This window comes from Canis lupus, chromosome 17 (assembly GCF_011100685.1).
Source record: "Canis lupus familiaris isolate Mischka breed German Shepherd chromosome 17, alternate assembly UU_Cfam_GSD_1.0, whole genome shotgun sequence".
NCBI lineage: Eukaryota > Metazoa > Chordata > Mammalia > Carnivora > Canidae > Canis > Canis lupus.
Window position 1 is genome coordinate 24552251 of NC_049238.1, and position 13703 is coordinate 24565953.

General features: G+C 48.0%; 1 protein-coding gene and 1 long non-coding RNA gene across 3 annotated transcripts in view; one reads left to right on the forward strand and one right to left on the reverse strand.

Annotated features, from left to right (window-relative positions):
- Positions 1-2000: 2000 nt before the first annotated feature.
- Positions 2001-6949, forward strand: LOC119869804. The gene is made up of 3 exons (XR_005371852.1): positions 2001-2547; positions 4282-4411; positions 5742-6949. It is a non-coding gene; the product is annotated as an uncharacterized LOC119869804 (long non-coding RNA).
- A 5078-nt stretch (positions 6950-12027) lies between these two features.
- The window catches only part of GALNT14 (polypeptide N-acetylgalactosaminyltransferase 14), a 205447-nt gene continuing 203771 nt past the window's right edge, over positions 12028-13703 (reverse strand). Inside the window, exon 15 of one of the 2 annotated variants that reach the window (XM_038561198.1) lies at positions 12028-12604. In XM_038561198.1, coding sequence (XP_038417126.1) covers positions 12446-12604 — 159 coding nt within the window. In that variant the 3' untranslated portion in view covers positions 12028-12445. The remainder of the gene's footprint in view (positions 12605-13703) is intronic. The other variant, XM_038561199.1, reaches the window with a different exon arrangement.

Sequence of the window (13703 nt, forward strand, 5' to 3'; positions counted from 1 at the left end):
GAAAAGGCCAGATCACCTGTGATCACTCTGTTTCAGCTCACCAGGTGGCAAGTCCTGCCCATGCACACAGACTGTTAGGCTGTTTAGTGTCTCCTTCTTACATTTACTCTTATGTCCACAGTTGGTAGGAAATTGAGGAAATCCTCCCAACTAAAAGAGAACAAAACAAACAAAACAAATGCAAAGAAAACTAGGGAATTCCATAAGGGGGTGCAAGGGAGAAAGAAACCATCTAACAACCAAAGAAATAGCACTAGAACAATCTCCAGAAATGTAGGCTATAAGAGTCTCCAAATTGACATTTGGAAATATCAGAAGACCAGGAATAAGGAGATGGTCCAAAGTCTCTCAGGGAGGAAATAAGAAGGTAAGGTAAGAAACCTTTGCTGGTATCAATGGAAGCTCAGAAGTGGCAGCAGAAGCTAGAGGCAAGGAAACAAATTTCGGCAGATGATTTGCCTGTGTCTCTTGGATTTCTCAATGTCTTATGAGAGAGGCACTGACAGTGGCAATAGTGTTTCCTTCCAGAGCAAAAGGCAGACATGCCCATTATAAAAGATTTAGGTTCCCTAAGCTCAGGGTTCCCCTGCTATAATCCAACTCCCTGTGTGTGGGCAGGTATCACTTGGCCCTATTTCTGCCCCTTATGAGAACGGAGGTGAGGGGAATCACTGCAAAATGTGCAGACATTCTGACTCCTCCCGTTACTGTGAGTAATAACTATCCTTTAGCTCTGACCCAGCAGTCTTGTGTCTTCTGGCAGCCTCCATGAAACTGTGGCAGGCCAGCCTGTCGCTAGCAAGAAGGGCAAAATCTCAGACAGTTCCGACAATGATGGCTTCAGAATTCTGAAGGAAAATGCTTTCACCCTAGAATTTTATATACAACCAAAGTACAGAAGATATGTGAAGTAGAATAAAGACATTCTTACAATTCAAGAATTTTACCTTTACAAATTCGAGTTCAAAAAGTTTACCCCCCTTTCTTAGGAACATACTCTAGGATGTTGTCTAGGAAAAAAAAAGAAAGAAAGAAAGAAAGAAAGAAAGAAAGAAAGAAAGAAAGAAAGAAAGAAAGAAAGAAAGAAAGAAAGAAAGAAAGAAAGAAAGAAAATGAAGAAATAGGAACTACGACCCAGGAAAGAGGGGAGCCAAAATTAGAGATCAGAGAAGAGAATTGCCAGGATGTCAGGCAACCTGCAGAGAGAACAACCAGTAACATTGGAACATCTGAACAGAGAGCCTCTTGAGGGAAAATTCTTAAGGAAAGAAGAAAAAAAAGGAATGAGGATTTGTTTGAGATCATAGCAAGTAGTATTATGACATGTTGGGAAATTCAGAGAAAAGTGTGAGAGATTCACAGAAAACCAGAGAAATGAAAAAGATGAAGCAATGATTAATTCTAGGAAAAACAAAAGATTGTACAAGAAAGGAGTTTGGTTGTAATTCACCATTTGGCTCGGTGTATAAGTGCTGATTATTGATTTTGCCAAAATTTATTTTATAAATTTGCCACTGGGATAAAGCAATGTGGGCAGTGGTGTGGAAAAACTAAGTCCTTATCTCCCATGGCACAAAGTCAATAGATAATGTCTAAAATTGATATTTCAAGAAACAGCTGTATAATATTCAATTATAGAGGTAAATGCCAGGGGAAAACCCTAGAAGTATGAAGGATGGATGCCTCTGGGGAAAGGGAGTACATGTGGAATAGGAGATTTCTGTATGTAAACATGACTTCAAACAAGTATTCTTCGGATAACAAATAATTAAATGTAAATTTGAGGTGGGTTTTTTTTTTTTTTTTTTTTAACAAGACAAAGATAGCTGGTAACAGCCCTTAGTGGTGGCCTAAATCTTTTTTTTTTTTCTTTCAATCTGACTGGCCTAGCCGTTATCAATTCAAAACCTCAGCTTTTCTCATCATGAACAGAAAAGATAACTTTGAAAATGTGTTACATTTTGAACTTCTTACTTATACTATATCATGCTCCTGTTTTTCTTGACTAGGTTTTCAAAAGGTAAACTTTCTTGGAAATAAAGGGAACAAGAACAGGGGCCTGGGATCTGGAGCCGAAAGTGGTGGATTTCAGCCCGGCTGTGCGGGCTGTCAGGGCTCACTGAGTCCTCGGACAAGTTACTACCTTGCCCTGGAACACGGAGTCCTGCTCTGTGGATGGGAAAACCAACACTTCCCTTGTAAGGTAGTTATGGGCAGGGTGTGGGCATTTTATTTCACTGCAGCCTCAGAAGACCTGGCTCCCTGCATGAAGTAGGTACCTGCCAAGTACTGGTTTGAGCAAATTAAGAGCAATTTCTACAGACATTTCAAAATGGAAGCAAGTGGTTGCGACGATTTGGGTACCGGTTTGCCAAGAATTTGGAGTTGGACTGGAAATGCTCCTTCAAAGTTCTGTTCGTGCTCAGGAGTCTAGATTTTTCTTCCATCCTACCAGAGAAATAGAGAACTCAAGGCCATGCTGTTGGGCTGTTGTAACGAGAAAGAATGGCCAGAGAAGAGGCACAGTCATCAAACCGGTTTTCCCAGGTAGGACTTTGTTTTATCACAGAGAATTTCCGTCTGGCCACACTGGATCTCCAGCACACAGGGACTTAATCTCCAAGACGTGTTCTCACACTGGAGCTTCTGGTTCCGGGATGTGAACTATGTCCCATGGTTGGAACATGTTTGCCAGTGCCCACCTTGCCTCCCTATGAGGTACCCTCTCCAGACTCCACTTCACAGGTAGGCTGTCACCCTGAAACCCACTTGGTCAGGATGTCATCCAAAGCCAACTGTAGCAGGGGATGGCAGTCAGTGGTCATCCTTTGGACTCCTGCCTACTGCCCTGCCATTCTCAGATGGGCCGGTCCTGCTCAGGGAGGCCATACAACCCTACGGACAGCCAGGAGCTCCCTCAAGGCAGCTTCTGGGTGCTCTAGGTTCCTGTTAAATTTGTAGCATCAATTCCCCATTCTCCATCAACAGAGGCTGGTTTGAGAGGTTTTCATTTGCTTTGTGATCCAACAGAAAGAATTCTTGGTGGTTAGAATCAACTATGTATGGCCTGTTTGTGCTGTCCAAGTTGCCAGGGCCTGCTCTGGAAAGAAAGATGTATATGGTCCCTGCTGGCACCAGACACGGGAGCAAAGGAAGGAGTGGCTTTGTGTGGAAAACCTGGTTCGGTCCATTCGGGGCGATTCAGTTCAGCAAGCACACTTCGAGAGCCAGACCCTGCTGGATGCCGTGCGGGGCCCATCTTTCAAGGAGCTTGCAAAGAAATGGCAGTGGGTGTTGGGGGGGGACTCATAAATAGGAGGTGCAGCTCATGTAGGAAGGGCTCCAGCAGCTTTGCAGAGGGGGCCGTGGGAACACAGGAGCACAGGAAGATGTGAGACATTCCTTGAGGACGCAAGGGGACCGACCGTTGGGGATGCAGGGGACAGCTAGCCTCCCCATACCCCTCATCCTGCAGGGCCTGGAAGGGGCCTCCTAGGGGCTGACTCTGCCTTCATTCAGCTCCATGTTCTACAACCACAGAACAAATGGCCAAAAGTTCAAGATAATGAGTCCGTTTTACTACAGCCAGGTTGAGGCAGGCACTGAAAGACAGTGTGGAGAAGCAAAAGTGGGTTCCTGGGGCTGGGGCTGTACCCTGTCTTCCTCTTGTCCTACCAGCCATCCCATCCCCTGAGAAGCTTTCCCCCTCCCTCCTTGGTGGTCCTTGCACTCTAGTGACCTCTGCTACAGCTGGGAGCACATCGTCCTCCTGTCCCAAATCTTTCTGAAAGAAAACCTGTTTCTCTCTTCTGCTGTTCTTGAGGGCAAGGCCTGGCGGCCAGGCATAATGCCGGCCACATAACAGGCACCTAGTAAATATTTGTTGCTTGGCGATCTCCATCTACATCCGGGGGGCTGAACTGCCACGTGCTTTGGGAGGCCGCGTGGTCACTGAGAAGCAGGCCTGCCACTTGTATACGTTGGGCCTCCTTGACCAGCTATTTAACTTTTTGGAGATTCAAATTCCTAATCTGGGAAATCATGAGGATGATACCTACCTCAGCAGGCGGCTACGAGCATCTAATAAAACAGTGAAGGCAGAGCACGTCGGCATACAGTTGGCACATGATAATAGCTCACTGAGTGCTAATTCCTTTCTCCCTTCTTCACCTAACAAATGGTTGGTGGGTGAATGAATCTGAGGTCAGTGTGGCTAACCAGTTAGTTAAACGTGCAGAAATACTTAATTTAAAGCTTCATCTGTCATTTTCTTTCTGGCAGGAATGCAGGATATTTGTGATTTTCATCCTTATGGAGAGGAGCAGCAGAGCCCAGTGGTGATGAACCCCGAACTCTGGAGAAGACTCCTTGGACCCGAATCTCACTTCTACTACCAGTTGCATGACTTTGGGTAAATGACTTAACCTTCTTGGCCCCCGAGTTATTCACTCGTAGGACAGAGATAATGGTGGTATTATTATCATATAGCTATTACTTTCATGAGGATTGACTAAGTTAAAATCTTTAAAGCTCTCAGAACAATGCCGAGCACAGAGTTAAGTGCTGTGTAAGTGGTTGCTATGCTACTATTCTTCCTTTGTGTGTCTAAAATGTTTTATAATTAACTAATTAAGCCTGGTTATCAGATACTCAAATAGAACAATTAAATATGGGACCATGAAGGCATTTGTTCAGCAGACGGAACAGGATCCCCTCAGCACTGAGGCCCCTCTCCCCCCTGGCCCCACCTGCTCTCCCCACCTTTGGCCCCCCTCCCATGTCACGTCTGCCACCACAATTGCTCAGAATCACTGTGTTATCTTCCACATTGAGGGACAGGGACATGGTTTAGGCCTCGTACTCTCTCTTGGACTATTTCTGAGACTCTAATAGGCCCATCTTCACAGAATCGCACCTTACGTCCTGCGACTTAACCCATCTTCCTCTTCTTGCACTCTGGTCAATATTACTCTCCTGCTCCAACACCTTCAGTGGCTCACAGCTACCTACCCAATCAAGCCAGAATCTTCTGCTTGGCATTTGAGGCCTCCTCTCTCCTCTCTGACCCACACTCTCTTCCATGTCTTCTGCACCACAGGCTGGTTGACCTGCTCCACTTTCCCTGAAAAAGACCCACCTTTCCCCCACTTCTTTGCACCTTTGCTCAGCTGCTCTCGTCACCAGGGATGCTTCCCCACTCCATCTTTTTGAAACCTGGCTTATGCTTCAAGTTCATCTCATATGGGGCCTTTTCTTCCTCTGAAACGCAGAGTCCTTTTTTTTGAAAGTCTTTTCTGATCCAACATTCTGTCTGAACTGCTTTGGGTCCTCGACATCCTCTCTCCTTGTTCAAGACTGAGTGTCCTATAAGATCATTAGTGGATCTAGAACTACTGCCCCCCAGTTAGTGAGAGATCAGTCCCCACTCCCTGAGCTGGGGACCCTGACAGGAGGAAGGTACAAGCCCAGGGCATGGGGTGCTGGGTGCAGTGGTCTGATAGCATCTGGAGGTGCCTCGAAAATGGAAAATCATGCAGGTCCTGGGCTGGTAAGTGAAGAGAGGCAGAACTCATATATAAGAGCCGAGGGGAGGAAGCAGAGCTGAGATGTTTCCTGGGTGTTGGGGGTGTGGCATGACTGTTTCTGAGTTCGAGGGGGAGCTTCTGGGGGTCTGGGCAAGGCCAGACCTGCTCTGCTAGCCTCTGTTATGTGCATGCTTATCTTCTGTTCTCCTCCATCAGGATCAAGATGCGCCTGGTTTCCCCCCACAACCTGCAGGGCTCAGCATGGACTGTGGCACACATGGGGTCAGTATGCAGGTGACAGACCGGAGCAGTGGGTGCAGGTGGGGAATGAACACAGAGACCTTACCAAGCACCAAGGGCAGAAACAGTGAAAAGCTGCAGGCAACAAAGGGCCAGGACTGGTGAGAGGATCCCCAGTGGCCACACTGTTCTCTGCTTCCTTCCCCTCCCTCATCCCCAATTCCGGACCAGAGAGCAGTGTTGCTGGGAGGTGGGTCCTCCGTGACCCTAAGGCAACCACACAGGGGGAGTCTCAGGCCCAGCCTGACCTCTAAGTGACCTCTGAGGGCTGAGCTCAGCCTTTGACACTCATGAGCCCTGCCCTCTGCTCCAGATGTCCACGTTCAATCCTCACAATAAAACTATAATGACAACAAACATCTTTAAAGACAGAGTATACTCCTGGCTCTGTGCTGAGAACTCCACATTTCCCTTAACCTCACAGTAAAATTCTGAGATAGCTATGACGACTGCCCCATCGACAGAAGAGGAAATCGAGTTCAGAGAAGTGAAGTAATTGGTCTCTAGTCACAGAGCTAGCAACGGAGGAGGACCTGAGCCTACAGTAGCTGCCCCAAGGCCATGGGGCTAACGACTGTGTTCCAGAGAAGCATGTGGATCAAAGGAAAGGGGGAGAGGCTCAGGGAAGGCTTTTCCCCCTAAATCAGGGCAGGAGAAACTAGGGTACTGCGCAGTGAATGGGGAAGGACCAGCTCAAGGGGCAGCATTGACTGCACAAGCGAGAAGGTTGCAGGAGGCCCCTCCAGCTCCTGCATGCACAAAGGAGAGAGTCATTTTCAGTACAGGACAGGAGGGGTGGGTGGAAGGGGTTCAGTCTCCTCCATGTGGGGACAGGCCCAGGGCACCTCATCACATTGAAGGACAGGCCTGCCAGGAAAGAATAAAAGGCCCAGCTCAGCCGGCTGCCTCCCTTCATCTCACACCTCCGCCTCCACACCATGAATGAGAACAGTTTGGGAACACAGCTCCCTCAGTCTGTTGTCTCCTATTTAGCCTCTGGCTGTCAGCTCACCTTGTCACAGCCAAGCCCTGTAGAAAAGGATGGGGGCAGGGACTTCCTTGCTTCCCTCCTGGTGCTGGGGATGTGCCAAGCGGGAGTTGGGAGGCAGAGCGCCCTGGTGCACTCCCCCGGGCCCCCCCACCCCCGGTCGGGGGACCCTTCTCGCCAGAGCAGCCACCCTGGGAGGGAGGTGCCCTGGGAGGCTGGAGCTTCTCATGAGGCCACGCAGGGAGCCTTGGGCAGGGGTGCTCCGCGCTCCCCGCCGCGCTGGACAGTGAGCTATTGCAGCCTGTTATCTCCAGCAGCAGGTGGAGGCATCCGGGGCTGCTCCTTCCTGCGGAGCAAAGCCAGATAATATTTACTGGCTCAAATGAATAAGGTAACCAGCCCTGTCGCAGCACAGAGGATGTGTCTCTCACCCAAGGTTTTGGTTTTGGGTTTGTTTTTTTTTTTTTTTTTTGTCCTTCCTTTCTTTCTTCATTATGTTTGTAATTTTGTTTTATTATTTCCCATTGGAAAGCCGTGAAATGAAAATGATGCAATCTACCGCTGTGAAATAATGTCGTGCTCCAGTCCTTTTCCAATAAGCCCTGAGGTGTGCGCTGTGACGGCTTCATTAAATTAGTCGGCTCCATGGCAAATGGAAAAGCGCTCGGAGCTTGGGATTGTGCTAATCCGAGTCGCGCTGCCTGAGACCTCAGACCACCAGGGAGCCTGGGAGGTTGGCTCTGCGTGTTGGAGAGAAGAGGCTCCCACGCGCCACCTGCGATGCCCCAGAGGCTTCTGTGTCCACACAGCTGCTAGACTTTTCCTGGAACCTTCACATCTTTACTGTGTCCTCTGGGTGCCTGGATGCTGCCCAGGTGTTGTCACCGTGCAGAGGGAACGGACAGGTTAGGGCACTGGCTCCCTGGGGGCACAGTAGGCACTGGCTCAGCCTGTGGAGTCGGGGAAGGCAGGGGACTTAAATCCAGCATAGGCAAACTACTTGGACCATAGGTAAAGGTGAGTCTCTCCGTGAGGGCCAGCCAGGACTGATGTTGCCAGATACCAGGGAAAAATGCCTGAGATTCTTGTAGATGAAATGCAAACGCTGCCCGTCTACTCTCCTGTCACCATCCCCCAGAGTTTATGAGAACAGATTCTCTCTTGCTGGGCTCTCCTGCAGTATTAAAGATTTCCATTACTGATAGTTCTTTCCAGTTAGCACTTTCAGTATTAAATTCTGTCATTACGAAGTAAAATATGCATGATCCCTAAATCTATGGGTATTATAACAAGATTTCATTGTTATAAATTTGTCTTCTTGGTCTTCCATTTCTGTCTTTGCTGTCTTTTTAAAACCCTAATGTCTGATAGCTATAGCCAGGAGGTAATTAGGAAGTGGTACTAAAGAATCACAGGCTTATTCTCTCACTCATTCACAGAAATTTATTGAGTGTCTATACTAAGATATGGTGTCCCGCAGCCATTGGGAAAGACAGTGGTGACAGCTAATTACAATACTAAGGAATTTTGGTCTGAGCTGATATAGGAAGTCCCCTCCCACGTACATATGTAAATATTGTATAAAATACAATAAAACAATTTGAAATCACAGCTGCACTTGAAAGGAAGGGGAAATCCCAGATTCCAAAAAATGAATGTGAATTCAAAGCCAAGGTGGTGAGTGTGAACTGATGGGGAATCAAATCCAGATGGCTGGAGTTCCAAACCTCCAAGAAAAGGCAAGATATGAAGGCCATGGACTCCTGGGTGGCTGAAACCAGAAACAAGACCCTACATACAGTTGGTTGCTTAAAAGGGCCAACAATCCCCACTTACCAGCTGGGTGAATGGTGATGCCATGACAGCAGGGCAATAATTTGGGTGGAGAAAAGATTGAAAACCAAGCTTGTGCCCAATGTAGATGAGGGGTCCAAATTCCTATCACTTTCACAGAGTGGAAACCACAATTGGAGAAATCAATGTATAGACTGGTTTAAAATCAATGGGAAGAAACAGAAGCAGATTTGAACCTTCTCTGAGACATGCCTCCACAACCTGGGCACGTGGTGCCCAGAGAAAATGAGTTCTGCTGAAAATGAGCTCATACAAAGGAGTTATATGGCATATAAGGAAATAAACTGACAAGAGAGCAAGGCTCAGATTCAACATGGCACCCAGCTTGGTCACCTATGCTGCTCCTAGAAATATCCAAAAGTTCTGATTTCTGCCCGTCCATTCGATCATCATCTTTCCAACACTAATCCAGACCCTGGAGTGTGCCCAGAGCCCCTGCCTCTTTTCTTTCCAGTATATATAAAAAATGTATGTATAAAATCTCTTCCACTGAATTTGCACATCACACCCTTAAGATACTTAGGAGCCCTTACTGTTTGTAGCTGAGCCCACCAGCTAGATGTGATCCTAGGTGAGGGGGCTTCTACCACAACTGGCCACCTCCTCACCTGGCAGTGTGGTAAGACCGCTCCAGGGTAGTGACTCCAAGCTCAGTTTAGGGGTCTCAATTTTTTGAGTCCTTAGAATATGAAGAGTGTAGGTCCCTTCTCTTTTCATAGGCTGATGTAATCTGACAAATTTTTACTTTCACATGACTACTAGTGGTCTACTAAGAAGTGAGCTTTTCCAGGTTACTGAAATCTGGCACTCAGACTCAATGATCGGAGTTGACCAAGGCCTCTGATTCAGCACCCACTGAAAGATGTAACCACCATGTAAAGCTTGGGCGTCCTCACTCTGCTGTGCGACTGCAGGCCAAGGTGTCCCAGAGTGGGTCCCTGTTCCATCAGGGCATTAGTGTTGTCCTGAGTTAGGAGACATTTGGTACTATTGCTATTTCTGACTTCAAATCACAAATTACTCTTGCTTTGGCATCATCAGCATCAGCTTAGTGAACAGAGGGTGGATAACTCTCCATGGTTGTCATGATTCTCATTCACCTCATCAGTTATCCCCCATAACCCGCTAGAGAAGCCTTAAGACATATGCCCTATAGCTCACATGTGAACTGTCTGTGTCTCCATTAGTGGATTACTCTTCACTATTACCCCAAGTCCTTTCACTAGTAAAAGGGGGTGGGTAGGATTGCTAAAGTCAATGGCATTGCTGAGTGCTAGCTCTCCAGCCACATCAAAGCAGCCTGGTTAAAGATGTTTGTCCTCCTGGGACAGAGGCCTCATTCTTGCTTCCCCATTTCCTTGGGTGTTCAAGAAGGGACCTAGAGCCACCTACACTCTGTGACTCTACAGGGCTAGTAAAATGTGAGTAAAGTTATTTCATCTTGGACAAGGAATAGTTTTGCCAATCATCCATTTAGGAAAACATTCACTAAGAGCTTGACGTGTCCAGCCCCATGATGGCGATAAGGCAAGGCAAGAGACAGCTTTCCTGCCACCAGGGAACTCAAGGACAGGCACAGATACAGAGGGAGAATAGGGGAGGACCTCGGCTCCTTGAGTTATTTTAGTGCAGCGCCTGTTTCCCCTCTCAGGGGAAAGGGTGCTGGTGAACCTATCTGGTCTTTCCTTCTTCTCTGCAAGGCCAGTTTAAACCCTGTGGACACAGCTCTAAAAGCCATCAGATCATCTACAATAGATGTCTTTATCTATCCCATGGCCTCCTCTCCTTTTCAGAGCAGTGAATGAAATAGCCCCCCAAAAAGAGACAAATCATAACTAAAGAAGGTAATAGGAGGATTGCATAAACAAATACAACCTCCAGAGAAGATTCTGGGTGTGAACGCTCAGCCCTGGGTTTCCTACCCCTGCAGTATCCTCAGTAATGATGAGCTTGAACAGTGGCCCTCACCAAAGGCTTTCTGGGTGAAGGGGAGACAAATACCTATTTAGGGCATAGTAGTTACTGGGACAGCCAGAATCAAAAATGGCTCCCAATGGTCCACCCTCCTGGCATCAGCTCTCCTGTGTAATTCCCTCCCCTTCAGTGGTGGCTGAGCCTAGTGATTTGCTTCTATCACACAGAAGGTGGTAAAAGGGATAGACAGTAACTTGTGAGATTAGGTTCTAGAAGACTGTAACTTCCATCTTGCTGGCACCCTTGCTTTCTGGGCTTGCTTGCTTCAGTCAAGTCAGCTGTTGTGTTGGAGAGGCCTGTATAGCAAGGAACTGAGGGTGGCTTCTGGCCAATAGGCTGTGACAACCAGATCCTGCCAACAACCACTGAGTGAGCCTGGGACAGATCCTCCTGGTTGAACCTTGAGATGACAGGAGTCCCTGACAATACCCTGACTGCAGCCTTTGCCTGAAGCCAGAGACCCTGCAGAGCTGTGTCTAGATTCTTGGCCCATAGAAACCATTTGATAACAAACTTATATTGCTTTAAGTTGCTAAGTTTTGGGGTATAATTTGTTCACTCAGCAGTAGATAACTAACACCATTACCAAATAGCTCACACCAAACATACCTCAGCAGAGAATGTATGGGCCTATGTGGGAATTTTAAAACAATACGGATTGGTTATCTTTTTTCTTAAAGAGTTTTATTTATTTGAGAGAGAGAGAGAGAAAGAGAGAATATGAGAGAGTGAGCTCAGGACAGGGGGGAGGGGCAGGGGAGAAGCAGGCTCCCCACTGAGCAGCAAGCCCTGACATGGGCCTCAATCTCAGGACCCTGGGATCATGACCTGAGCTGAAGGCAGATGCTTAACCAACTGAGCCACTCCAGTGCCCCTAGATTGGTTCTTTTCTCAAACTCTAGTTAATAGATATAGACAAACACAGTACCTAATTCCCAGGGCATACTGGGGATTTACTAGAGTAGGAAACTCCCGAGCTAGTGGCCACAGGCTATAAAGCAACAAGGGCCCAGAGAGACATATAGGGGAGTGGTTCCAGCCAGAGAGGGGCGTCAGAATCAGCTGGGAAGCCTGGACCCCACCAGGAGCTCCTGAAGCTGCACAGACATGATTTCTCTGGATGGGACACTATCCCTGGGGAAGAACCATGGATCTGCTTCTGCTCCCCCACGTGACACATTGGAGGATGAAGGGCCAGAGGTGTGTGTCTGTTTAAGGTCACACAGCCTATGGGTGGCAGTCCAGGATGAGGGCACAGGTCTCCCATTTCCCTGTCCTCTTTGTCTACTCTGCCAAGAGGCCCAACCTTCCTGCATCCCCTCTGAATGGAGAACCCAGGTCGGCACTAAGCTAGCATTAGTCAAAACAAAGTAAGAGATGCACAGAGAAAACTTCCAAGGTTCCTTTATTTGTTTTGAAAACAACCTCCATTCTTTATTTCTCAATTTAGTCTTGGCCTAGTGACAAAAAAGGCTTTTCTCTCTGGCCTCTTCTGAAAGAAAGGGAACAACATAAACACTCCCCATGAGATCTCTCTCCCCAGATTCCAGTGAAGGGCAGATGGGGCCAGGACTGGAACTGGAACAGCACGGAGAACATGTAGGATCTGTCTCTGAGCCCCACTTGGCTTTCAATCCCTTCCTCCATCCTCCCTGAGACATCTGCTCCTATCCGGGGGGGCTTTGCCTCCACCTCCCGGTTCAGAGCATCTACAGTAGCTGTGGGCTGCTTGTAGCCTGATTCCCAGTCTGCTTTTCATCTGGGGAAATGTCACCCACAGCCCCGCTGGTTCTGGCTCAGGTCCTCAAGAGCTCACCAGGTCCCAGTGCTGGCTCATAAGTGATGACTCACACACGTTGACCACGATTTCCCTGCCATTCTCAGAGCCATCACCAAACATGTCCGTGTCTAGGCAGAGGTGGGATGCTATGTGCTCGATGTGGGAACCAGTCTTGGTCCATTGCTGAGAAGACAGAGAGGAGAGAGCATGAACCCAAATTCTCTGGCTAAAGGTCCAGGATCTATTGATAATATCAGGAGTTCCAGAATAATCAGACATGTTTACACCATGTGGCTAGGGTCACCCAGAGACTTGACTTCATGGTCTCACAGAGGAATAAAGCTGCAACTAATTGCTTTGCCAGGTATTATTGTTGGTTTCTGCATTTTTTTTTTTGTGGGTTTTTTTCCGGATAAAAAAGTAAAAGGAAAAATCAATATATTTGCTAGGAAAACTCATTAGAAGGCAATAACTTTCCAAGCAATAAGCCAGAAAATGGGAAGCACATTAGTTACAGGAGCAACCAGAGAAACGATGTGCACTCGGGAGAGCGAGCTGGGGGATGGGATGCTGGGGGATGGGATGCAGGAGGGCAGAGAGGCTTCCAGGCAGCATCCAACACCAACACCACAAACCTGTGCTCCTCCAAAAGTGCTTTAGCACATGAAGGGCCCAGGTTGGGAGGGGGGGGGCAAGAAATCTGATGCCACTACTCTCCAGACTTGACCTCACGGGACAAGGAAGGAAGAACGAACATGTTTTGGGGGAACCACCACTGCGCAGGTGCCACAGACCACTTCAGTTAATCACTCTAGACAGCTGCCCCGTGTGGCGGGCATCTTCAACTTCAGAGAACCGAAGTCCAGGAACCTGCCGTGGCTCACACCACTAGTGAGCTATAGAAAGGGCATCCAAATGTCCATCTCTCTAATGCCAATAAGCAGTCAGCAGGAAGCTGTGTGGAGTCAATGACTTGGGCTCGGCTGGCCACATGGGTGCATCCAGAGTGCTATGAATCTTGGTGGACACCCTGCTACGGCCCAAGGCCCCTGAAGGCCAGGAGTTGAGTACTACTCAATCTGTGGCTCTGAGGGTCTTGCCCCGGAGGAGTAGAGCTCTGGGATGCCAGGTGGGTGCCAGAGCCAGACAAGCGAGTACAAGATGTGCGTGTCCATAGTGGCTCAACCAGGTCCACAGGCATCCGGATGTGAGCCAACCACTGCTGCCACCATCCCTGCCCTCCTCTCCTAACCAGAAGGGCCTCTTTCTGATCCACCCCTCT